Source organism: Manacus candei, unplaced genomic scaffold (genome assembly GCF_025592945.1).
Source record: "Manacus candei isolate 608988 ecotype Guabito, Panama unplaced genomic scaffold, ASM2559294v1 h1tg000050l, whole genome shotgun sequence".
Taxonomy (NCBI): domain Eukaryota; kingdom Metazoa; phylum Chordata; class Aves; order Passeriformes; family Pipridae; genus Manacus; species Manacus candei.
Genome location: NW_026138098.1, coordinates 12080794 through 12106390, shown reverse-complemented (window position 1 = coordinate 12106390; position 25597 = coordinate 12080794). Strand labels below are relative to the sequence as shown.

Genomic DNA, 25597 nt, shown 5'->3' with positions numbered 1-25597 from the left:
CTCAGTAGGCACCTGTTTTATGGGCAGGAGTGGAATAGATTAAAGGGTACATGTAAATCTATTAGTTCTCAGGCTGAGACATTGTACAATAAGTTTCATCCTGGAGAAGAGAGGGGTGGATAATTGAAAAGCTGAGAGAACTTTAGCTAAGCTAATGAAGCATGCTGTTCCCCAGAAATTGAAATGCTATTTAGAGAGATAAGCATGCAAGCAGAACGCATACAAATGCACAGGTGTATGGGAAGATAAATACATTTAAATAAATAGATTTAGGGCAGATAATCTTTTTGTATGCTGTTGTACTCCCAGCTTTCTGTCTTTAGTCTAAAGACAACTTCCTATTCTGGCACATGTGCATTGTAGGCCAGGTGAAGGTGTCTTTCTCCATGATGTGAGTAACAGTTAGGGAATAGGAACTGTCAGCCTTGGCTTTCCATACCAGAGATCTGAGATTGGTGTAACCCCTGGTTTGTAATACACACTACAGTGGCCTCCTGATCCTTTGGTGGCATTTCAGATAGTGTCCTAAGTACTTGGAGTGGGGAGCATTCAGTTCCCATTAAGACTTTCCCTTGCATTCAGATGCAGATGCACATGTGAATGCACACATTCAGCATCCCCAGCCCCACCCCTGCCAATTTGGGCAAATTTTCTCTTATGCTGACTTTAAAATAAGAAGTGTTTGCTGCTATTCAAAGAGGAAATTTGTGCTGTATGTCTTTGGTAATGTCTGTTGAAAGTAATCTCTCAGCCTTCACAGCCCAGGTACCTCACAGAATTACAGAGAACTCTGTAACAGCCGTGCTTGGAAAGGATCAAATAATACTGTAGCCAATAAGCCTTTGTGCTTCTCTGTTCTTACTTTGCTTATATAATTTGGAGCTGAAATTCTGGGCAGAAATTGTGCAGGAACAATTGTGTGGAGAGTCTGGGAGCAGAGAACACCTCGGTTGCTTTCAGAAGTGTCCATGGTCAGCAGGTCTGGGAGCTGGGTGCTGACAGGATGCCTGTCTTTCCTGCTGCAGTAGCAGTTGGGTGTGTACACCCTCCTCTGGCTGTTTCCTGCACTGCTGTGGTCACAGGCTGTCAGGGGAAAGTGAGGGCTGGCAGCTCTCAGAGGGCTGCAAAGCCAGGAGCCCACCGAGGTCCCTGGAGAAGCAGGACAGGATCTGGCAGCCAGGCCCCATCCCATCAGCCCAGCCAGGAGCCCAGCAGCCAGGGGCAGCCCCAGCCCTGGACACTGAGCAGCTCAGTAGGGACATGGATGGACTGAGGCCACCTGTCTGTAAAACAGAGACCAACTCTGAAAGGGCATGAAAAGAAGTATTAATCGGGCTAGAGAGCTGGTAGCTAATGCCATGTAGCACTGATCCATGGATGGGTCAAAATGTCCTGTGGCAGCAATAGCAATTTTCATGCATTCAGGCCAGGGATGCTTATGCTCTGAGTGTTGCTTCATGCCAGGTGCTATTCCAGATCCAGAAACAGGTCTTGGCAATGCCTCTTGATCTCTTGAGGTCTGATGTACAGCTGCATCAAGTATATCCATGTCCTTATTGCCAGTGTTTATGCTTTCTAAAGCTTTGATCTTTCAAAGTACTTTAAGAGCATGAATTTAGTGGGCTAGGAAATGGCAAAGATTGGTGCTTGTCCATAAATCTAGCTGCTGGGGCTTGCAGATCTTAGCCAATATTTAATTGATGCAGTTACTCTAGAGTAATGTTTTTATGTGTATAAATGTTTTCTGCTTCTATCCCAGGATGAGTTTTGATGAGGGAAGATCCTGGAGTAAATACAGTTTCACATCAACACCACTTTTTGTGGATGGATCACTTGTAGACCCTGGCATAGAGACCCAGATAATGACGTAAGTATAGCAGCTCCTATTTCAAATTGTAATGACAGAGGGGGTGCATGGAGATCCCCAAGTGCATAGTAAGCCTCATGATGTGCAGTGCAGCATTGTGTAGCTACACATGTAGTGTTGCATGGAGGCATGGTGGTGTTTTGTGGGATTTTCTGGTGGTCACAGACCTGGTTTACATGTCCATGCCTTATGTGGCAAATAGGTGATGAAATCAAACTCTTTCCAGTAGTGACAGGGGGTATAACAGGGAGAGGTGGTCTCAAGCTGTAGCTTTGGAGTTCGCATAGGACAGTAGGTAAATCTACTTCTCTGGGGAGTGGTGTCCTTTCTCATAATTACTGCTGAGATTGTATTCCTTGGATCTGATGGCCCAGGGAATCAGTGCTCTTCATAAGTCAGAGATCTATATGGTTGCACCTAATGTCACTTCTGTACTTGCTTCAGTTGTGCAGCATGACTGTCTTTTGAGCTTGCTGCTGGCTGTGAATATCCCCAAACCTCACTGCTTGCTATCTGCATTGTGCAAGGTAAAAGTGTTCTCATTGTGCATGTGCAAAACTGAGCTCATAATAGCCTTCCTGATCTGGGAGGTAGTATGCCATGGTTCACCCATACCATGAAAGGAAGAGCCTGGACTGGCAGTGAAGGTGCTTGCACCTTCCTCCTCCGAAGAGTGCTAAAGTGCTGGGTAAGGCTGGTGAACCTGGTGGAGTAATGTTGGCCCGAGAACAGGCCAGGATCTGAGTTTAACAGCCAGGGGAGAGGGAAATTTTTAAGTTCTAAGACATCTTCAAGGAGTCATCTGATCTCTTGCACAAAGCAGATCAGAGCAATCTGTTCTGGGACTCTGAATAAAGCAAGGAGTAGATGGACTGCCTTCCTCGCTTGGAGAAATGCCTTCTTACTTGTGTTTTCTCTGAGCTGGCTGAAACAGCTTTCTGAAAAGAATTAGAAAGCAAGGTGGCTAAGATGCCTTAGTCTGAGGCATGGCTGTGAAGCTTATCTACAGTGGCATGAAGGAGTGCCTTGGGTTAATCACATCAGGCAGTGTTGCATCACTCCAGTTCAGGGACAGCAGAGAGACTGTAAATTTCATCTTGCAGTCAGTTTGCTTTTCCTGCTTTTCTGCACCTGCACTTCCTGCAGATTTTCACTACTTGCAAGAGAAAAGAGATTCAGGCCAAGTTTATTTTCTTCTAGGCTTCAGTCCATTTGCCTACTTATATGGCAGAAATGTGTGGGTGGATCTCATTGCTGGTGTCACAGGTAGTGATAAACTGAGAATAGACTGCTGGGTGTGCTTGTCTTCAGTTTCTGAGGAAGTTTGGACAGGGTAATTGTTGTGTGTCTTGGACATTTCTGCTACTGATTTGAATTTATTCCAACTCTGTTGCATGATTTGTGTTGTTATGCCTTTCAAAAACCATATCTACATCAGCTTTACACAAACAGAAGTGACTGTGTTGAGGAGAAGTCTGTATTTCAAGTTAAGCTCATCTTAACTGCAAGAAATGGGCTGGGGGAAAATCCTCTTTTACTCTTCTAACAAAGGGTTGTTTGAACTGACTTCTTTGCCATCTATGCCATGACAGAAGAAATGTTTTGGTGCTGTAGTCTTGAAGGGCTCAGGACGGCATAGCCAACTCCTGGATCTCCTGAGATAAAGTGTCTTTGGAAGGCCAGGCTAAATAATTATGGTTATCCTTTATATAAAGCAAAGCAGGAGCACTCCTATGCTTTATTTCCAAACAGTGCTGAGGCAGAACAAGGCAGCCTCTGTGTCTGTCACAGACACCTATTGAGATTTTATCGGAGTACAGGTGGTATCAATTCCAGTAGCATTGACAGCTTTTCCTTTATTCCAAAACGATGTCTCGGCTTTGGCTTTTTCTTCATAAAATCAGAGTACTTGTTTGTGTGAAAGAATATATCTGTGCATCTGCTGCCTTGCTATCTGCAAACATTGCCCCTATATTTGCAAGAGCAAAACACAACAGCATATGATATACCTGTGAGCCTTTTCACAAGACTGCTGTGAGCATCCTGTTGGGGAAATATATGCCAACTCTCAGCTAAAGATTAGAACCTGCAATTCTGAGCACTCTATGCAATGATAATGTGTCATTTTCTGTGTTGGTAATGTAGTGCTTTTCTGTGAAATCCTTTATGCAGTGAGCAGTGTGTGTCACTTGCTAACCACACACACATACAGACACATGCACACATGTGTAGAGAGACAGATCCAAGATCACATAAATCTGCACATCAGCACCTTCATTCAAATCAGTGGGGCTATTCAGTTGCAACTAGCTGCAGATTTAGCCCATTTACTTTATAAATCAATGCAGTTTTCTTTTGAGATGAAAGATGCATTAAAAATCTAAGTTTATTGTTTTTTCATATCTCTGTAGTCTTCTGGTGAAAAATGCAGTAAGTGAGTTATCTTCCTGAATACTGTGTATTAGCTTTGTTGAGAACTGACTTTTTTAAATCTTTGCAGGCATATTATTATTATTGCCAGTGCTATTGTTATTGTTATTGTTTTTTATTATTACTGTCATCATTAGCGGTTTTTAAAACTATTCTTAATAGTCTGTAAAAGCTATACAAAGAAATTTCATGACACTTGCAATAAATATTTAGAGAAATTCCTATCCACAGCATTAAAGGAACTGAGGAGGAAAGGGCCCATTTGTAAAGCCTGTATGCAAACCATTTCTATGCAAATCACTTAGGTATTTCTCACAAAGAGAACTCTAGTGAATGCATCTATAAGGGCAGTGTAGGATCATACTGAGCTTGTGGAAACTTTGGCTGAGAAGAAATCGATGCCTTTCTGTTGCTACTGGCCATCCAAGATAACACATGGTGGGTTGGAGGGACATGAAATTTGTCTTTGTAGATAGAAATCCCAAAGATTTCAAGAAGTTTCAAGATGAGAGGAGCACAATGGTTTGGGATTAGCATCCCCCAGCTGATCATGGGATCAGTGGGAGTGCTTACACTAGAAGCACGGCTGAGGCAGAGGGACAAAGACTGGGTATATTTGTGTACTGCTAGACTGGGTAGGTTAGTGGCTTTTAAAGAGTGGATTTTAAAGATTTGTCTTTCATCCTCAAAAATGCAAAATATTTCGCTTAGGAGTCTTGGCTGATTCCTGTTAGGGAAAATTTTTTCCATAGATTTGCGTCAAAATTGTCTGTGTTCAACTACTTCCAAAAAATAATATTCTGAGGGGAATGTGTATTAAATAGTCATTATGCTCCAACTATTACTAACATATTGCATTATTAACAATATTATCATAATACTATCTTATTAAAATCAATATATCAGTAGAATGACTTTCCCAGCCTTCATTGCCGCGTACTGTGAAGGGCTCTCTGGGCTGTAGGAAGCAGCAATCATTTTAGCACAGAACTTCATACCACTTCATGGCTGTTATGTGAGCATTTGCAGTATCTGTCTCTGTTGTATGAATATCCTAGGTTTTTTGGATCTTCTGCACTTTGGGCTATGTATACGTGCCCTAAGACAGTCCTAAAGAACTGTGCATACTCTCAGGCCTAGCAAAACTGCAGGATTTTTAAAAGATTGGAGAGCAGATTTCAAAGCCTGGTTTATCCAAATTGCATAGGTACCATTAGATAGCAAAAGAACTGGTAAGTTATAATTGTCCCTGTTGTGGTTTCATCTTACATTTCAGTTTTCCTTTCTTTTTCTGTTAATTGCAATATCTGTTTGTGGTGCAACTGGCACTGTTATTGGCTATAGATTTTCCTGCAAGGTTCTGATGTGTCCTTGTGACTTCATTTCACTGTCCTGACTCATGGGGCTGTGCAGAGTGCAGTGCATAAACATACATAAGGACTCTTCAGAATAGAATTTATGACATTAAAATGGATCTGTGAAAATAATGACTGCACACAGAAAGAAAAGTAGAATTTGGAACTTGATCTGAGAACAAAAATTCCAAATACAATTATTAACTGAGGAAACCAAAATGATGGATTGGATATTGGCCTTTGCTTTAGTGAGCTGCATTCCTGTATCATCTGATCTAATTTCAAAACCTTCTGGAACTAATGAATAGCTTGGACTTTGCAAGAAAATGATCAATCTGCTAATGCCATCAAGTGACTTTACAATGGACAAGAAAATGCGTGTTATAGGAATTCCCATTTTATCCCAGCAGATGATCAGTTTATACCCTGGAGTAGGACAGTTGATTACCCATATCATTATCTTCATTTGCAAGACTTAAAAACATTATTAATGATCACAGATTAATCAGTGTCACTTCCTCCTCCCATCCCCCTCTCTGCCAAAGGACTAGTCTATTTGTTAGCCTTTGGATCACTGCATGAATTCACCTAAACTGTCCACAGAGGCACAATATTGATTGTGCTGTTAATACTTGCAGTATGAGCTGAGGTCTTTCTGTGGCACCTGAGTAGACAAATCAGGTGATGAGAACATCTACTTAGAGTAATCTTGCTCAGACAGCATCGTGTGATTTATTTGACTTTAGGAAAAATATGTCTGTGACCCAAGATCTGTTCCCAGCAGTTGCACCATGTACTCAGAAGATTTCTGGCAGAAGCCCTAACACATGAAGATAGGGCACTGGGCTCGTGACACATGTTGTCTATCTTTGGCTTTCTGGGGAAAGCATTACTGTCATTGGAGTCAAGTGCTGTATATGGACAGTAGATCAAATATTATGCTAAAGAAGTTGTTAGTTGTATTGTGCTGGTAGGGGAATTGAGAGAGAACAAGGGACATGCCATGGTCAATCACTCAGGAGCCGGTCATGGGGAGAGCTTAGAATTATTGTAGGTCTCTTGAGTCCTAGGTGCAGACATCTGCCACTCCTTAGGGGGAAGGCGATGCTGAGTCATATCTGTTATGCTCAGAAAAAGTGTATGGTGAGGTAAACCTGTGCAGGGAGGAGGACTAGAGAAAGGTGTGTTGACTGGAGGCTGGTATTCACTGAAGTGAATTAAAAAAAAAAGGCCCTTATAGAAGAAACCAGAATGAGCAGCAGGCTGATAGATGATTTCTTTTACCTCACTAACAAGACAAGATTTACCTGATGGCAACACAATCCAAATATTCTCTATAGAGGCTACTGTGCTTGGTTTCTTGTGCTGCTAAGTAAGGACATGGATCTTGGTCCTGTGCTGTCCTGCCAACAGGCAGGCTGGGCTGTGTGAAGCACTCAGACCTGGTGTGGGGTGCACAGAAAGGGGCAGGATGCTGTGTACAGATACACTCCTCAGACTCCTTCACCTTTCTGTTAGAGCAAGGCATGAAATATTCTGGTGCCCTCATCTCATCAACCCTCAGGACACTGAGAAACCACATGACCTTAGCTCCTTTCCAGCTCAACCTGGCCCTGATCCTCCACAGGGCAAAGGGTGGTACAGCACACCAGCTTCTCTGGGAGCTTGAAGGCTCAGTGCTGGGTTGGCTGCAGAGTTCACTCTAACGGCTTTTTAATCATTGGGAAAGCAGCTCTCCAGATGTTCCCTCTTCCCTCTTCTGAGCCTTCTTCTTTGAAACCCAGGCAAAGCTTGTCACCCTGCTTCGCCTGTCACGTGTGTTCGGAGCTTACATATTCTGAGCAATGGTTTCCACATTTGTATTGGACATCCCTGGCTAGAAATCTGCTGATTCATAGGATGAAAGATTGAAATGAGTGAATGTGCTGTGCTATCCAGCTTCTCGTAAAGCAGCAGCACCTGCCTCTGTTGAGACCACAGACTCGTTAGTGGATGAAACACTCAGATTGCTGATACCTGCCAGTATCTTTTCTAGAAGAGAGTGGCAGCATCTTCAGGTTTCAAAGCTGTCAGAAACTGGTTCTCTTCCATGACTGCTTCGAAGAAGAGAGAGAACACTTCTGAAAAACAGCATTAAAAATTAATGTGCTTTCCCATCCCCCATCCTAGGTGTCTCATATTCCCTTTCATGTTGCTGGGATTTCTTTTGAAGCAATTGTCATGTAAAGTGGTTTGAGAACACTGGCAATAAATTTTTTAGAGACCAAATTTCAAAAGGTTTGGTTTGTCATGCAGTAAGTTCTTATTTTGATAGCATTTTCTATTTGAAAAAATAATAATAAAAGAGTCCCTGTCTCCCCCACTGTCTTTTGCAGTGTTTGTGCAGCTAATGGAGAAATCGGGTCCAAACTGTAGGGCTGCTTTGTAATTATACGTTCTGCAGATTACTTACTAATCGCACTTGGCATTACTTGCTAACTAAAAGATCATGCTGTACTATGTCATTTGCAGTGGTTTTCCTCTTCTGGTAGCACTTTAGAGGAAGTGCCCATTGAGCTGATGAATAATCCCAGGACTGTTTTCAAAAGCTGAGGGAAAAGGATCTGCCGTGGCTATACTGCAGGATTTTTATTGCAAGGTTTTGTTTTTTTAATTTGTATTTACAGAAACTCTCCACCTGCCCCATCTTCTCTCTCCCTCTTGCCTTGAAATCTGGCAGTGATGCACCTTTCCATGACTAGTTCAATATGGATTGCTAGTGGCCAACTCTTTGAATTTCTCTCGTGTGGAAAACCTCCATGTCATGACATTCAGTTTCACTTGGAAGTGGAAATAAACCACATCTTCAGATTTCATCTGCATGAGAAGTTCTGTGAAATTCTTCTTTTGAGCCTTCTTGTTGAGAAAAAGAATATAGACCAAGATTTTCTTGAACAAATTTGCCCTCATGGAAGCTGCTGTCTGATCTTGCTATATTCTTGTTCATTTCACTACCGTTGTTTTTTCTCCCTCTGAATAGTAGCAGTGGAACAAGGCTTTATATCTGAGATGGTCTATTTAGATGGTCTAAATTACACTAATTTGCACCATCTGAAAATCTGGATCCAAATGGATGGTATATTCTATTTGGAAGAAGATGCACCTCTTCTTTGTGGAAAAAAAAAAAAAAAAAGAAGCCAATTTACTTTTTTTTCAACCACAGACAGAAGTACAGCAGCCCTGAATCATCACCCATTGCCCTCAGGCTACTGCTCCTAGTTGACAGGTCAGCCCAAAGCAACTGAATTAAAAGCTCCAGAGCGGCTCTTAAAAACTGTATTTATTGTTTAGGAAAAGAATTAGACAGTGTTTTTTGTTGGCAATTGCCAGCTTTTCCAGTGTCATCTTTCATTTTTTATGTTTCCTTTGTTTCCAGTCTCTTACTCCCTGCATCATCTTGCCAGGCATAAGATAGCGTAATTCTCCCTCTTCCACTCTCCCTAATTGCTGATCTGTGTCTCTTTCAATTAAGTTCTACTTCCTTGTCTCAGTCCCTTTCCATCCAATTTCCATGTAACTAGCGACCTCCTTTAATGCTAATTCCATCTAAACCCTAATAAAAAAAATTGAGAGATTACACAGCCCATTTGGTTTCTCATAAGTCATGATTTATGTTTAATTCATGGGAAAATAGCTCCTCTCTCACGACCTATTTGTAAAATCTGGCCCCACCAGCACAACTTGAAACTGTTCCATTGCTGTTTGTGTGGTTTTGGCCATAAGAGCTCAGCCATAGGAGCTAGTCTTACTTTACTGCTACTTTCTTACATGGAGGTGGCTTATATCTAGATTTCCTAACAGGCCCTTTTCTTTTGTGTGAAATTGTCAGCACTTTCCTTTATTGTGTGAAAAACTATAAATGTCAACAAAGAATGGAGGTACATTTAGATACCAAGACCTTCTGTAAGTGTTCCCTGAGCAAGCAGCTCTAGCGTTTTCCCCGAAAATGCAGGACCAGCCTGGATAGTAGGGAGAAAAATCCAAACCAAATCAAGGGAATGATGAACATGAAAGAACCTTGTACAGGAACGCAATAATTTCTTAACTAGAGCTAGTATATTTGGCTGAATCTTTACTGTTTCTTCCAGAGCATTCCCTTATCTCTAGTCCATGTTACCCAGCTCTCTGGATCAGAGGAAATAGGAGCACCCAGTATTCATGCCTTAGTCATGCTGAACTAATCAGAACATGGAGCACTGGGATACAAAGTACAGTAACCAATGGCAAACCACAACTCTGTTCTGGCTAGGCTTCTTATCTCCACCTCGGTGCTGGTTGTAGAAGTGCCTGCTCTGGCAGAAGAACTTTATTCCCCAAGCTTACCAAGATCCACAGGAGTGGAAATGCAGAGCTTAGACATATACAGGCTTTACCTGGCAACCTCTCAGGTCCATGTCTACACATCATGCCCAAAATGTTAAATGCCTTCAGAGTTCACGAGAGCAGACCAGCCAAATTTGAATAGATCTGGTCCTTGACTTTTGCACTGATGGGCCCAACCTGGTGCTGCATGGACATACCCTGGGTGCCTGTGTGTCAGCCTGTCTGATACTATCCAAGCTGTTTGTACAGAGGAACTCTCCAACTTGTGCTGTGCAACTACTTTTAGGGTGGGTTTGACCAAACACTGCTCATGAGACAGCATTGGTGATATTTCCTGGGAAGGTATGGTCTCCTTGGATATCTGGTTATCTGTTAAAATTGCAGCAGTAGCAACATGTGGTTCTGTCTGGCAGACTTAAAAGAGAATGAACACCTTCAGTTGTGGATTAACTACTCAATGCTCCTGGAGCTGTGATTGGCCAGATCTGTGACTCCCCCTGGTTTTGGTCAGAAAAAATCATCCTCTCCAGGGGACTAGAACAAAAAACCAGAACACATGCTTGTTTCCCTGCCAGGAAGTGATTCTTCCAGAGTGTGCTTCATGGCACTTCTTGGGTTCACCTATTAAATATCAGGTTTTGTCACTACCTGTTAGAGGCACAGATGTAAATAAAGAGGGATTTTAACTGAAATCAGATGGTGATCTTGCTGGACTCTGTCCCTTTCTACATTCCCCCAACAAAAGCACAGATTCAGGTCAGCTGAAGCATTTACTAATTTGGGTGATTTTACTATTGGGGATTTTTTGCTTGCGAAGACACTTCCTCTGCAATCATTTTTCTTTTACAATGAAAGGAAATAAAAATCAAGGTTAATTTCAAGCTTTTCTAAATGAAACAGTCTATTTTTGATGACACTGCAATTAGCTTTTCTCTCAGTATTATCAATTAAAGTATATATTTGGCTCTCTGTTGTTCTGGCTTTACTTTTCTGTTGATCCATCCATCTGTCTGCTTGTGTAGTTCATCTCAAAAGATGGTGTCAACTGAGTATATTATATTTTTTGCTTTTACTTTTAGATATTAAAAAATCCTTACAGTCTATCCTGTGGGGCCTAATCTTATTAAAATCTGGCTTCAGAGGTCCAAAGGGTATTTTGAGAAAAGCAAAAAAACGCCCAACCTTTTCATGTCTCTCACCTTGTTGATGTCCAGTGAAGGGAAGATGCTTCAGAAAGGAGGGTACTTTTGATGTTTTGTGCAGTGAAGATTACCTTATCAGCTACTTCCTTCTATGGCATCTCTGGTCATCTGTTTCAATGATGGACACAGCTGAGTGCCGCAGGTGTTACACTCAAAGACAGTAGGATGATTAGTGAAGGTAAAAGTATTCCATCCGTATCCAGACCAGACCAGTCAAGTACATGCAGCTTCAGTGCTTGCTTGCTCCATGTAATGTCTTACTGGTTTACTTCAGAAATGATAGAAGGCAACTTGATTTAGGCATGAGAAGACATTTACATTTTCATGCTTGGGCAGCTCATCTGAAAGTGCCAGCAGGGATAGATCCAGATGGACACAGCTGATGCCCTTCCTGAGAGCAATACAGGAGCTATTACTTAAGATCTGTTTCTCAAACCTTAAGCAGGGATAGGGATTGAATCTATGGACCAGAGGTAGATGAATTGTTATCTTGTGACCCTCAATTAATTCTACTGACCTGTCAGAAATGAACAGTATTGAGTTACATAAAAAGCACAACTGTCAACGATGCAAGGAATGATAAGGTAAAAGCAATGCAATTTGAGAAGAGAGCACTGTATAAATGTAAAAAGCTTTTTAAAGGGCTTCTGAACAAGGTTATTAGGTCAATATATACTGCATTTGTAAGTTATTGTGTATTTAAAAAATTAATGAAAGATATAATTATAGCAGCATTACTAGTGACCTTTTCTAAAATGAGTCCGTCATGAATCTGTAGGCATTTCAGAAGTGTTTTCCATGTTTCTAACAATTTTTCTCCAAATTAATGACATCCAGTCCTGGCAATAAAAGCCTTGCCCTGTTTCTCCAAAGAAGGGCTTGGGAAACATTTTCTGATTTCTTAGCAATGATTCCACTGTGAGCTATGCACAGAACCAGTTGAGAGGATGCTGTCCTATTAGCTAAGATTTTATGTGGAGTTTCAACTGCTTACTTGAAGAGCTAGAACAAAACCTATCCAGGTTTTGTAGATTACTGTTCTATGGCTTAGGCTGGAGAACCTAGTCAGAAAACCTAAATACCTGTCTAAATACCATCTGGGCTCTTGTTCTTGCTTCTCAAGGACTTCCAGATCAGGCTGCTTATCTAGAAAAATCAAAATATAGTATTTTTTTGGCTTCCCAGAGTGGGACATTGAAAACCCAGCTCTCTTCTTTTGTCTTCTATCCTTTCAAGAAACAATTAAGAGCTTTCAGTTAGACCATGGTCGACAAAGTCATTGATAAAAACTTTGTAGTAGGTTATTTCCTTTTCCCCTGTATCATCTTAGTAGTTTATCTATATTTGTTAAAAGCATCTACCCCCCTAATTTAATGACCAGGCAAAGTAAATGAAAACAAAGGCACGTGGAAATTGGGTAAGATGAATGAGATGGTATCTTCAAAGCAACTTGAGGACTCACCAGTTGAGTAGGGAAAAAAACTCCCACCAATCTCTATTTGCATCTCTTTCCTTGGGACTTGCTTTGTTTATTTACACTGGATACAGAAACTGTTATGTAACAGCTGGAGCACTTAGTGCTAACAGTTATTGAGAGCCAAATACTAGCAATTTTAAAATGTTACAGCTCTTTTCTGTCTGTCTAACCCTCTCTGGGACCTGGCCACCCCGAGAAATACAGTGGGAAGATGTCATGTGCATACACCTTAGTCTCTATGGAAAAAGATCCAGTGATGTAGTTCACAAAACTGATGAAAGCAGAGTTCAGCTGCACTATCTGGTCATACTCAGTCAGAGTTTGTGCCCTTTGATGGTTTGTTTAGCCCATTTTAAATTTCACAAACAATGAAGGTTTCCATCACTTTCCAAGGAAAACTGTTTGAGACACTAGTGGAGTCCCACAGATGACAAAGATCTCTTTTCCATTCCTTACGTTTGCTTATAGTAACTCATCGAAGTTTCAAATGCACAACAAAGTCATCATGAACTGTAACAACCGTCATCATGTTGGCTGGGCAATGAAACCATTCTGAAGGGGTCCAGGTGGCATTTAGTATTGGCGAGCAGTGCTCAACAGGGTGCAGGTGCTTGTTGGCTCCTCTGCAACTCTTATCTCTGAAGCCTGAGCCACAGTGATTGATTAGCCCTAAGGAGCTTTTGATTAGCAAGGGGAGGGTGGGGTGGGAACTCACTACTTTAGGAATCAGCTGACCCAGAACCATCTCTGCAGCACAGAGGAAAACATCCCTCTCTGTTCACACTCCTCTAATTACATTTAGTGTAGTATTGTTTCCATCTAAATTATAGCAATTATACACAAAGATCATCTTTGAAATCATTTAATTAAAGAGTATCTAATGCTCTGTGCTTTTGGAATGCTAATATGCCGCTTTCCACTTAGGAAACTTTGAGGTTTTTTCATTAATTATCATGGAAGAATTTCAATGTCGGAGGTTTGCCTTAGCTTATTTTAGTAGATTTAAAAATCAAGTAATTCTGACAATTTTTCAAAAGCAAAAAGAAACTTTTTGCTCTCCTGATGGACAGTTAGCTCAGGGTCAGTTTGAGGAACAAAATTTTCCTTGAGAAGCATTGACTGCCAAAGTGTTGGATTTCTCTGGCCCTTTTATCTTCTGTGTTCAGGGAAGTGTATGTGTTTGATCATGTTCTCTCCTCCTTTTGCTATATTTTTTTGTGTAATAAACACCCAAGTCAGATCTAAACTGGTATAAATCTGCCGGGCTGAACGATTTCTGCCTGCTGCATTGCCGCTTTGCAGGAATGATGTTTAGGATGTTTCAGTCATGCTTCACATCCAGCTCAGACAAGATTGTGCTGACAGCAGTTGTGGTGTAAGAGCTGATGGGACTTACCCAGTGCCAAGGAAAAGTGGGAAGGGGAACAGCAGTTAGAATTCCTATTTGAGCACAGTTTTGGAGGCTTTCCTCATCCTTCCTCCTGCGCTCTTTCGCTTTCTTCCCTTCTTCTCTCAACAAGTGCCCTGGCACCCCATACTGCTTTGTTTTCTGTGAGTTTCTCTTGGTCTAGGATGTGCCTTCTCTGCTGAGGAACAGGAGTTGCAGCTTCTTCTGTACCTTCACCTGAATGTCTTGGTATTTTGTGTCAGTAATACGTACAATTAGGACTACGCTGAGCATTATTCTGGAGAGCAGCAACAAGCTACCTAATAAACTCATTCAACCAGACAAGTCCTTCCCTACCTACTCACTTCTAACTGAATATTTATTTGGCACAGGTTCTTCTTGTATCCTCTCTCCTCCTTATCAGCTTTGTGGAGCTTGCCTCTGTGAGGCAGAACTTGGATACAGAAAGGTGTCCACAGCAAACCCAGAGCTCCAGACTCGCAGATATCACCCACCCACCTTTCTCTCCCTGATACCCATGAGCTGAGACAGGTCTGAGTGGGAGAACATGACTGATTCCTGGATGGTCTTTGTTTCACAAAGAACAGCACAATGCAGAGGAATTTTGATGAAGGTTACAGTCTACAGAAAGACTGAGGGCAGAGCAAAGCCAACACTCTGTATGATTACAGTGTTAACTAAGATGATCCAGAGTAAAGAATGGCATCACACTGGGGACACAGTGGGATCTGAATTGTGGTCAGTGTGTGGAAGTCTTCTCTTCTGTTTCTCCTTATTTCATAGGAAAATTTGTAAATCTTCTTTCTCCCTCTTTCTTTGTTACTCTGGAATAATTAAAACAACAAAAACTTTAGTCTCAGAAATGACTTGGGTGAAAGTATAAATTGGTGAAAGATTTGGAATAATGAAAAAAATCATTCTCTACCCTCTAAATATTGCAATAATGCTGATGCAGTGACCTTTCTTGAGCGTCAGAAAAGATCTGGGTTGTGGTACATACAGAATTTTTTAAATCTGGGACTCGTGTTTTAGATGAAGTTTTAGGTTCTTTTATATATTCAAAATAGTCAAAACCTTGGCATGTTATAAGGACAAATCAACTTGATCTTTATCTGCTGATGTGTACTGAGATTTCCCCCTGCCGATGAGAAGCTGTAGTTTTATTAATGGCTTTTAAAGCCTGATTACCCATCCTAATCTCCTCATATTATACACTTCCTTGTAAATCCAGCTGCAGTGGATTGAAAAGTTCCTCTTTACTTAGAAAATCAGAGCGGACCAAGGAAATGGGAATCTGTTTTGATTGAAAACTGAGCACTCATGAAGATGGAGTCTTTTGACTGGGTGCCTAGTGCTAATTTATTAATTAAACCATGGGTTTGCTATGATTTTGCTTTCTTTGGTGAAGGTATGAGCTTTCAACATGTAGAATACCTGGTGGTACATTGGTGATGTGTGTCATCACTGCTCGTTGTTGCCTTGGTCCTTCCCTTCTGGGCACTTAAAAAATTACAAAGTTTTACCTGCATGTGAAGGAAGGCTGCATAGTTGAAATGGAATTTAGAGAGACCCGTGTTTGACAACCATCTCTGCTCCCAATGTTCTGGTCCAAGCTTGAGGAGAAGCCTCTGCTACAATTCAATTTTATATCATTCATCATTCTATTTGTAATAGATCTGTGCCTGAGTTTCAGATTACAGTCGGAGTCCTTCCCCTGTTTTTTGGGTACTGACTCTTCAGCTCCAGCTACTCCCATATACTGACTTACTCAGTTTTGTGTTATACTAGATTTGTGTGAAAAATGTGTCATTTTCATCCTGAAAATGAACTTATTGCTTATTACTTAGATGAACTCTGGAGTGTGATCAGTGACTGCTGATGATGAGTGACCTACTCACAAGAGTTAAGAAAAAATTCTGCAGTGGTGATCATTTATAATTCCACTCCTACTAGCTGCAGTCAGCATTCTCTAAGAGGAAGGGACACTACTGTCTTTAGTCCATATCCCAAATGTTAATTTCTGGTGTTTCACAATTCATTAAGTAGTAAGTTTGTGAAACACATATGTTCAACAATAAAGAAACTGTGTTATTTAAGAAAGGCTTGATTTTGAGACAGCCAAACCCTTGATGTTAGACACATTGCTAGTGTCTAAACTAGTTGTTTAATGTTCTTGAGTGATACAAATATTAGACTAGGGTCCCATTGTGCCAGGTACTACAGTCATGGAAAGACCTTCCAAAAGAGGCTGTACGAGGTGTCAGGAAAAGGATAAACAATCTTAGGATGTCATAGGAACAGCAAAATGTTACTCATGACTGAATACCATTTTCTGGCATCAAGCTCCAAGGCTGTATTGGTTTCTGCAGCTGAGATTCATGAAACATTATTTGCTTAATGCAAGCATGTCCAGCTGACTCTGGTTCTTTCCTTTTTTTTGTGTCCCATGCTCAGAGTTTTTGGGCACTTCAGTCTCCGTTCTGAGTGGCAGCTGGTCAAGGTGGATTACAAGTCTATCTTCGGCCGAAGGTGTAACAAAGATGACTACCAAACCTGGCATCTGCACAATCAGGTATTCCCACCATGTAGGGAGGGGTCGATGGGTGTCCCTTTTCCTGTACTCTGTGTTGCCTGGTAGGAATGCAGTTGTTATTTCCAGCAAAACATATGGATTTTCTTGCATCCCTTAAAGAATATGCATGAATAAACATGGGGCCAGTCTTCTGTGGGCAAGTTCAGGAGATTAACTTCTATTTTTATGAAAATAATCCATTGCAGCAGATGGATCTTTTTGGCCTCAGTGCTTAGGGCAATGTAAAACCTCACCTTGTGATTGAATTGTGGAAGATGTTGAACTCTTTGTAGCTCTATCCGTGACTCATGAAAATAATTTTGTTTTACTTTACCTCTATTTTCCCTACTCAAAAATGAAAATAAAAACATGTATTCATCCTGCAGGTCATGCAGGTGTCTATAAAACTCTGGGGAGCTCTTGAATAAAAGACACCAAAGAAGGCCAAATTATTTCATTCTATTCAAGGATACGTGCTTTTCTTTTCATACACTCTGGCTTATTTTCCTACTGGATATATTTAGGTCCTGAAGTGACCAGAACTGAGAGGTCAATACCCTCTGCAGATTATTTATGGGCTACTTGCCACCAGCAGGATGTCCCACACCCTGCAGGGGAACATAACAAGGGCCAGAACCATTGGCACTGTGATATTCCTGAATGAAATACATGAATTAGAAATGAGCATTAATTTACAAGGATGTGTCAGATAACTGAAGTCATAGAATTGAATAAACGGAAATAATTTAAATGAAAGAAAAGGGAAGACACGTGTGTAACCAAGGGTATCATTGCTAATGGGAAAGAGAAATATTTCAATTAGGTGTTGTCTTTTTTTTTCTTATTTCTATGCAGACAAATTATTTCTGCATCATAGAAAATTCTGTTTATAGCAACTCACCTAAGTATCAAATGTTTCTTTTAGATTAGGTACTCCCAGTAGTGTTCTTGAAAACCTTTGCATTCAAAAAGCCCAGCAGAACACACCATCAGAATTATTCAAGATCTATAACAAAGCCAGGTCTACTAAGGAAAGAGCAAGGGAGTCAAATCCTGTGTTCCACACCTAGATTTTGTCCCTGCCTTGGGTTTCAGGCTTGGACATTTCCTTCTGCAGCAGATTTTATCTGACATATGGAAGAAACCCTGGAGTGCACCCACGTTGTCTTTTCAGGATAATTCATAGGACTCGGTATTGGTGGATGCCTTCTGAAACATGGCATAAGTGGGTGTGATGGCTTGGGTATCCAGACATTTTGGGCACATTGTCATTAGCATCCCAACTCAGTGCTGAACACACTGCACTCATGAGTCCTCCCATGACGACTTTTGATTTTGCAAAGACACAAAAGGGAACTGGACTCTGTGCTTCCAACTCTCCCAGTGGTAAATGCTTGTTTTCATTGCCTTTTGCATCTTTTGACAAAATACTCCATTGAGGACACAGCTGCCACTACAAATCTCTTTCTTCTCTTGTTCCTTGGCTAATGAAGGGAGAGCCTTGTGTCATGGGAGAGAGGAAGATCTATAAAAAACGCAAGCCTGGAGCCCAGTGTTCCCTAAGTCAAGATTATTCCCAAACTGTGGTATCTGAACCGTGTGTCTGTGGTCAAGGAGACTTCGAGTGGTGAGTATATGTTTCTGGTGACTTTTTGCATGGGCTATTCTTGTAGTGGTCAAAATAATACCCAGACAGAAAACCTTGCAGAGAAACTGCATCTAATGCAGCTTTGCAGCTGTGACTGCACCATATAGCAGAGCTGTGACCCCCATACCTGTTGTGTGGAGGAGGTTCCCAAGCCTGGAATTCAAAAGCAAAAAATTGCAAGTACTGTTTGACATTTTTGTCTGTCATTCTAGAAGAGTGACAATCAGGACTTCTCTGGTCCAAAGCATGTCCCTTTCAGGAGACAGAGGGAATTTCTCTGTCCTCACTTCCAAGGTCATTGAATACCTAGGGAGCAAGCTAGGAAAACATGCACATTTTTTTGTTATTCCTTTGAATTGCTGGGAACCATTTATTGCTTTTTAAAAATGTTTTATTGAGAAATTTCTGAAAGGGCTTCTGTGACGACTACAACCCACCCTTGTCAGATATAACTACTTGTTTTGCATAAATATTGATGTTTCTAACTTAACAGGGTCATAATTTTCAAATTGCTTTAAGGTCACTTTGAAAGCAGCTTAAAAATAAAACAGGGGGGAAATGAAACACTGTTTGATACTGCTTGACAATCAGAGAGAGGAGATGGGAGAATGCACAAGTCAGGATCTCTGCACAAGGAATTACTACATAGAACTTGTGATAGACAATATTTTAAAGATTTAAAACCGTCAATATCTGTCATGTTTGAGCTTAAATAATCAGAATATCGTTTAAATAGAATTCAAGATACCCTGAAAGCTGATCAGCTGAAAAAACATTTTAATTTTTATAGTAGTTTATCAGGATCAATGTCTGACTCAGTATTGGTATAATTTCCAAAAACTTCTCTTACCTTTGAATACCTTCTGAAGAGGTGTGAGGCGTGAGATCTATACATTTATTTGGACTTAGGCCAGCTGAAACTCGTAGTTCTGTTTTGGAGCATGGACGTACTGAAATTTAGAAAAATTAAGAAAAGTGTTCTCTTGAATATCGTAGTAGTTTGGCTTTAAGAGAGGTTCAGGGATATAGAGCAGAGATTTTCATCTTATCTGGATGGATGTTTAATTTGTTCCTAATGCCAAAATTACATCTGAGACTCCTTAACTTGACTTGTGAGATCTTTCCCCTTTGTTATCGTCATGAGAACTTGCAGGACAAACTATCTTGCTCTACAGTATTTGCCCTTGGCAGTGGCATATGCCTCTGGGGTGAATCAAGAATCAATCTCTAGAGATACTTATGAGTTTACTTGGGTTTTTTTACCCTTACGCTGCTTAATGCCTCATCGGCTTTCTATTTTCACAGTGAAGTTTGTCTTTTCCGAGCTGTAAGTGGAAAACTGTGGTAGCTAAATTGGACTTAAGTGCTGTTCTGCCTTGAAAAAGACCTGCATCAGAACACACCTTTTCAGTCAATTGGCGGATTTCTTGCTTGCATTCAGTATCATTTTTGCTTATCTTTCCTGCTAACATGAGAGAATATTGCTGTTAACCCCGTCAGTCCTGCAGAGAAAATGCAATTAGAGGACAGCAAGCTGGCTTTTGTTTCAGACCCTGCACTGCCAACAGAATTGTTAACTGGCTTCCAAATGCAGAATTGTTTTAGCTGGTGATGGAGAATCAGAAGAAAATGCTTCAGTTTAAGGGTGAGTTTTGATGCTAGTTGGCAGGGCTGACTGGAAGGTGTGGGGCAGTCAGTTTGGAGAAATTACTGGCAGTGCTGGAATTGGGGCACCAAGCTTGATTATCTGAAAAGTGATTTTCAGAGAAAAAGGTGAACCCATCTGCTCTGACTTGTGACTTCTAAAGGATGAGACAGTTATTTAAGCAGTGGCAAAATATGGGTTATTCTAGAATACATTTTAGATTCATCTACCTTCTTTGGGATGTCAGTATGAGAAATCCCTTTTCTCTGTGCTGACTAGAAGGTGGACAGGACAGTTGAAAGGAAAGCTCCTACTCTTTCACTTTAAGAATTTTCAAGAAAAATGTTTCCTTTTCAAGAAAAAAAAAAAAGTCCACTCAGCCTTTTCTGGCTGGGTTCACAGTGTCCAGTTGTTCTTGAAAGCACTGACTGGTCTGTCTCTTGTGTTGCATTGAGCAGGTCCTGTGGAGTGTCAGGGAAAGCAGGAGGGTCAGCAGCTGGGGCTGTGTGACTGCACTGACCAGCAAGTCCCAACAGACAGGCCCTCTGCTTCCCCACTAAGTGGATTTGGAGGCTGGTGCTGGTCTTGGAGCATCCCAAGCTACTAGGTGTGATGATGCCTGACTTCAAGAGCCATGGAGATGGGACAAATGACTGCAGCAGCCCTATAGCAAGGCTGTGAGGGCTGTGCTCCCTCCCATTTGGTCACAGTGCCCTTGCCCCTCTCTGCCTCACGGTTGCAGTGCTGTTTTTTCCTATTAGATATAAGGCTGATTTAAAATTCAGGGGCATAAATTATGATCCAGGGCCCCAGTTCAACAAATCCTCATGAGTCAAGATCAGGGGTGACTCCTGCCAACCCTTGCAGTCATTTTCAAAAGCAAATCCTGGCCTTTTTCTGGCAGAAGGAACTCCAAAGTGTTATTAAAGCACTCGCTGATCTTTCTTTTCCCTCCTCCTGCTTCTTTATTTACTCTGTCAAGATAGCTTTCCTGACAAAGACAGCACAGCAGCTGGACTTGATTATTTCCTTAACTTATGCAAACCCTGGGGCTTATGAGAAGGAAGGTGGGCAGCATGCGAGGTTTTAATATACATTTACCAGAAGTTAATGAACAAGCACAGAACCTTGAGGGCACACAGCAATGTTGTCTTTAATTTTATTAAATATTTATGCAGCTCTTTTCTTCTCCTGGGCACAGTACAGCTCCTCCTGAATATTTTTAATTATCAAGTCCCTGCCAGGCATTTTTGACTGTGCAGGTCGGACCCACTGAGAATGATTAAATTGAATGTTGAGAGAAAGAGCATTAGGGAATCTCCAAACCTTTTAAAGTAGCTTGCAGAATTTTTGTCCTCCAAAAAAGGAACAGTAGCAGTCGGGGTCACTGGGGACATAGCACAATTTTGTTTCATCAAAGAACTTCCTAGAGTCTTTCTGTTGGCAGTTCAGACTCTGAATGGGGGAAGGATAAAACTCAGATTGTCCTAAAGGGCACAGAGATGTTTCAAGATAGTGGCTTCTGCAGTGTCTTTGTTTTCACTGAGGTTTAGTGTGTTGGCATTTGTTAACTTGCTTCAGGCAAAAATCCAGGATTTCTTTTTATTTGCCCTTTGAATCCAGACTATCAATAAAGGCTATGCATAGAAACCTGATCCAGAGCCTATTAAAAGTTATGGAAAGCTTTGGATTAATCCTATTGCTTCATCATTGTATTGGCACACAAAGACAGCTGTAAAAAGAAGTTTTGCATGTGGTTGTGTACACTTCCACTCTTAGGTGGTCCAAAGAACCATCAATACCCTAGATTTCCTTCCCTGTGTGACACAATACCATGTAATCCTTAGGCTACCATGTTGGCTGTGTTGTTTTAGTTCAGCATTAGAAAAACATCAGTGGTATTTTTCTCTCAGGCAAGTCATAGCTCAGTCAGGGAGCAGGGAGGTCATTAACATACATAAATATACATGCCATGGCTAGTTGTTCAGGAAATGCTCCTAGTATTTTATGTTCCTAGCCACTTCGTTGGGAAAAAGTGAAAAATTAGAATTAGTCTGGTTTGTTCTAAAAGCAAAGACTGCAAAAAGCAAGCAAACCAAAAGAACCCAAAAGTGAAATTTAAATTAGAGATTAATAGGAAAAGAAATTAACAATACAATTTTCTTTCTTAATCTCCATCCGTGTTTGGTTGTCAGATGAAATGCAAATCCTTCAGTGCTCTGCAAGGTAAGTAGTTCTGGTGTTGTCAGATGTCATAGGCCTTCTGTGAATCATGTTCCTGCCTCTCAAACTAGTCCAGTACTTTGTTTCTGGATGAGCCCAATCCATGATGTCACGCCATCCAGCAGAGAACCACCAACACACATGTGCTTTGGGGATGTCACCTAAAACTCTGAGCTAAATCCAGTAGATGGGTACAGTGATGCACTCCTGACTTGTCTCCGTAGTGACTATGGGTATGAGAGGCACAGCAACAACCAGTGTATCCCAGCCTTCTGGTTCAGCCCATCCTCCCTGTCCAAGGATTGCAGCATTGGTCAGAACTACTGGAACAGCACTGGGTAAGTGAGTCTTGCAGTCCGTCTGGTTTCGGTGACTTTGCAGTACACAAAGAGAATCTGGATGGTTCTTCTTTCTCTGCATCCCATCTGACACTTTTCCAGTCGTATTCATGAGGTGGTGTTTGCAGCAACATCTGTACAGAACACTGCCTCATTCCTCAGAGACAGGGAGAAGCATGTTAACATACGTGACGTGTAGATATTGCATTGCTATCAAGTGATGTGTGATCCCTGGAGTCTGGACTTGGAGCTCCCCTTTGCTGCAAAATTAAAACATGAATCAAGAAGGTCTATCTGAGAGACAACTGAACATTTAAAGGTACAGGTTCGAGGTATTTCCCACTGGTTTTTATTGAAGCTCTTACTATATTACAGCTCCTATTTGTATCAGCTTCTAGGAAGGCTTATATGAGCAATTTTTAGCCTCTTTTTTTCCTTTGCCATTTTCACTTTGTATATACAATGCCTTGCATTTCAGGCAAGCTGTATGTGCTGATTTCTCCTGTTTTTATCCAGAACAGATGGCAAGTGTTGGTTTATTATGGTAGTATCACTTTGCAAATGTTATTCTATCATACAGGAGATGTTGTGAAACACTTGTTGCACTGACTTGTTGCAAAATTCTCGGGGTTCGTGTCTTCCTAACCAATCTTGTATTTTTACTGTGAAATTAATAGAAAGGGTTAATCCCCCTCATCAACACTGGGAATAGCCAAGTGCCTTGCTTCTTAGCTAACCTCTTCCAAGAAGAGCTAAGAGAAGAAAACTATTCCTTGAATCGTTTTAAAATTGAACTGGACAGAGCCCTTGGTAGATAATTTCAAGTGCCTTCTAGCATAGTAGAGGCAGACAAAATGTAATAAAAAGCATAATTAAAAAGCTGGGATGCAGGGTGCAATCCTGCAGGCATAAGGAGTTGGAGGAGTTCTCTGCCTTCTAGCAGGGCACGGTGATTCACCTCCACAATGTGTCTTTTCTCAGTGATGCTGCTGAGAATCTCTGGAGAACATTGGGTTGTGATTGGTTTGGCTTTCTCCCATTTAATAAAACGTTGGGCTTTGATTCTTCCTTTCAGTGAGGGAATCATACAGGCAGTTAGCCTTTTAAAAAACACATCCATAAATGAGGAGAAACAAAAAAAACACAAAGGAACATTTCCATCCACTGTCTGAGCCCAATCTCCTTTTTTGACTGTTCCCTAGGTACCGAAGGATTGTGTCTAACAACTGCACAGATGGCTTGAGAGAGAAGTACATGGCCAAGATGGAGAAGTGCCCTGGAAAAGCACCTCGGGGACTGCACATCCTCACTACTGATGGAAAGCTGGTCATGGAGCAGGGACACAATGCCACCTTCATCATCCTTATGGAAGAGGTGTGTTAGTGGTCTCAGCAAACTTTTCTCTGCGTGGCAGGACTGGCATTCTTTTCCTTCACTTTTCAGGTTGCTGAGAGGAAAATAGCAATCAAGTGGGACTATGAAATGGTCAACAGTCCTGAGATTTATGAGAATGAATAGAAAAGGGTGAAACATACAAGCAAATCATCAAGCTGGTGTGGCTGGTTATCTTGTCTATCAGGGGGGATGAAGTCAATACTAAAGAAAGAAAGATCTGGACAAAAATTTGTTTCCCCACTAGCCTCTTGCTGCTTCCAGTGAACTGCAGATTATGGTGTTTGTGAGGCTGAAATGGTGTTTCTATGCTTAATAATTCTGTGTTTGAGATTCAAAGCTTTAGCTGAGTCTGAACATTTTCAGACTCATAGGGAACAGTGAGGGACATTGTTGTTTTGCAGTAGGAATTGAGCCTCCTCAAAGCACCCTCCCAGCCCATATCTATTGTATTTATTTATTGGTATGGTTCCCTCTGTAGCCAACAGCAGCATAAATGATACCAGGCCATGCTGCTGCCCAAAGCATCAAAATATTTAGGCACTTCTGGTGGTCTCTCTGAGTCAGGTAATTGTCTGTTTGGCAAATACAGATGGTGTGGCCTGTGTCACCAAGGTTTGTGACTCAGACTTGGAGAGCTAAAGCAGGCACTTAGTATGTGTTCAGACTGATAGGAGGCTTTTTCAAATGATCTTATGCTGCTTCTGGCCTGTGATTTGATTTGGGGTTTAGGGATATATGTGACTACACCACAAAAAAATTCTACTGAGTTTGCAGCTGATGCACTCCTCTGCTGGCTTCTGACTGCCCATGGAAGGTGGTGTTGGAGGTCCAACAGTGATCTTACCACAGTGGATTGTGTTGCGTCTGTTTTCTGGTTAAATGAAAGAGTCCACTCACAACCTCACTTCTAACATCCTTAGGTGTCTCAGGAGGGACAGCCAGGGACTGAGGACCACAAGTATATTTTGTCATCTACTCTGGCCTGTGTACATAATTTTGGGACAGTAGCTGGAGAGAGCTGGGAGGCAGACCACCCACAGACAGACAAAGAGAGACAGATGCACACTCACGCTAAATCAAATTCTTGTACAGTAACTAAGTGTTTCATTGGGACCACGTTAAACTGACAGGGCCTCTTTACATGCTTCCTCAGAGATTCATGCATGCTCTGCTTTTATACAAAGGGGATTTCTTGTCTACTTGGCTGATTCTTTTATATTCTGCAGACTTGACATGGTAATATGATTCGTATAGACACTATGAGTGGGAGTTCATAAAAGAACAGATATAATCTAAAAATTAGGAATCTAGTAGTAATTTATTAAGGAACTCAAGCGGAACTGTGGTGTACAAAGAATGATAAACAGATGGGGAATAAGGCAGCAGTCAAGGTACCTGTAGAGTGGAGTCTACAATACTTTAGAGAGTGAAGAGGCAGCTGAATAAATATGTGAGGGCATTCACTCTATGTCCTTAGTTGAGAAATAACAATAGTTGGAAAAATATTTCATTGAAATTATTGTTTTTCTAAGGGAAGAGGATCTTCAAGAACATGTCTTTGTAGGTGAACAGCTTATTCCACAGAAAGACGTGTTGCCTTTTGAGTTTGTTTCTTAAAAAATAGACATTTCAAGACGAAAATAAAAGGAACACTTAGATTTTGGACAAAAGTATT

General features: G+C 41.2%; 1 protein-coding gene across 1 annotated transcript in view; it reads left to right on the top strand.

Moving 5' to 3' along the window:
• The window catches only part of SORCS3 (sortilin related VPS10 domain containing receptor 3), a 285430-nt gene that overhangs the window by 229694 nt on the left and 30139 nt on the right, over positions 1 to 25597 (top strand). The window contains exons 14-18 of the mRNA XM_051800035.1: positions 1760 to 1867; positions 16556 to 16673; positions 18167 to 18300; positions 22414 to 22527; positions 23730 to 23901. Coding sequence (XP_051655995.1) covers positions 1760 to 1867; positions 16556 to 16673; positions 18167 to 18300; positions 22414 to 22527; positions 23730 to 23901 — 646 coding nt within the window. The remainder of the gene's footprint in view (positions 1 to 1759; positions 1868 to 16555; positions 16674 to 18166; positions 18301 to 22413; positions 22528 to 23729; positions 23902 to 25597) is intronic.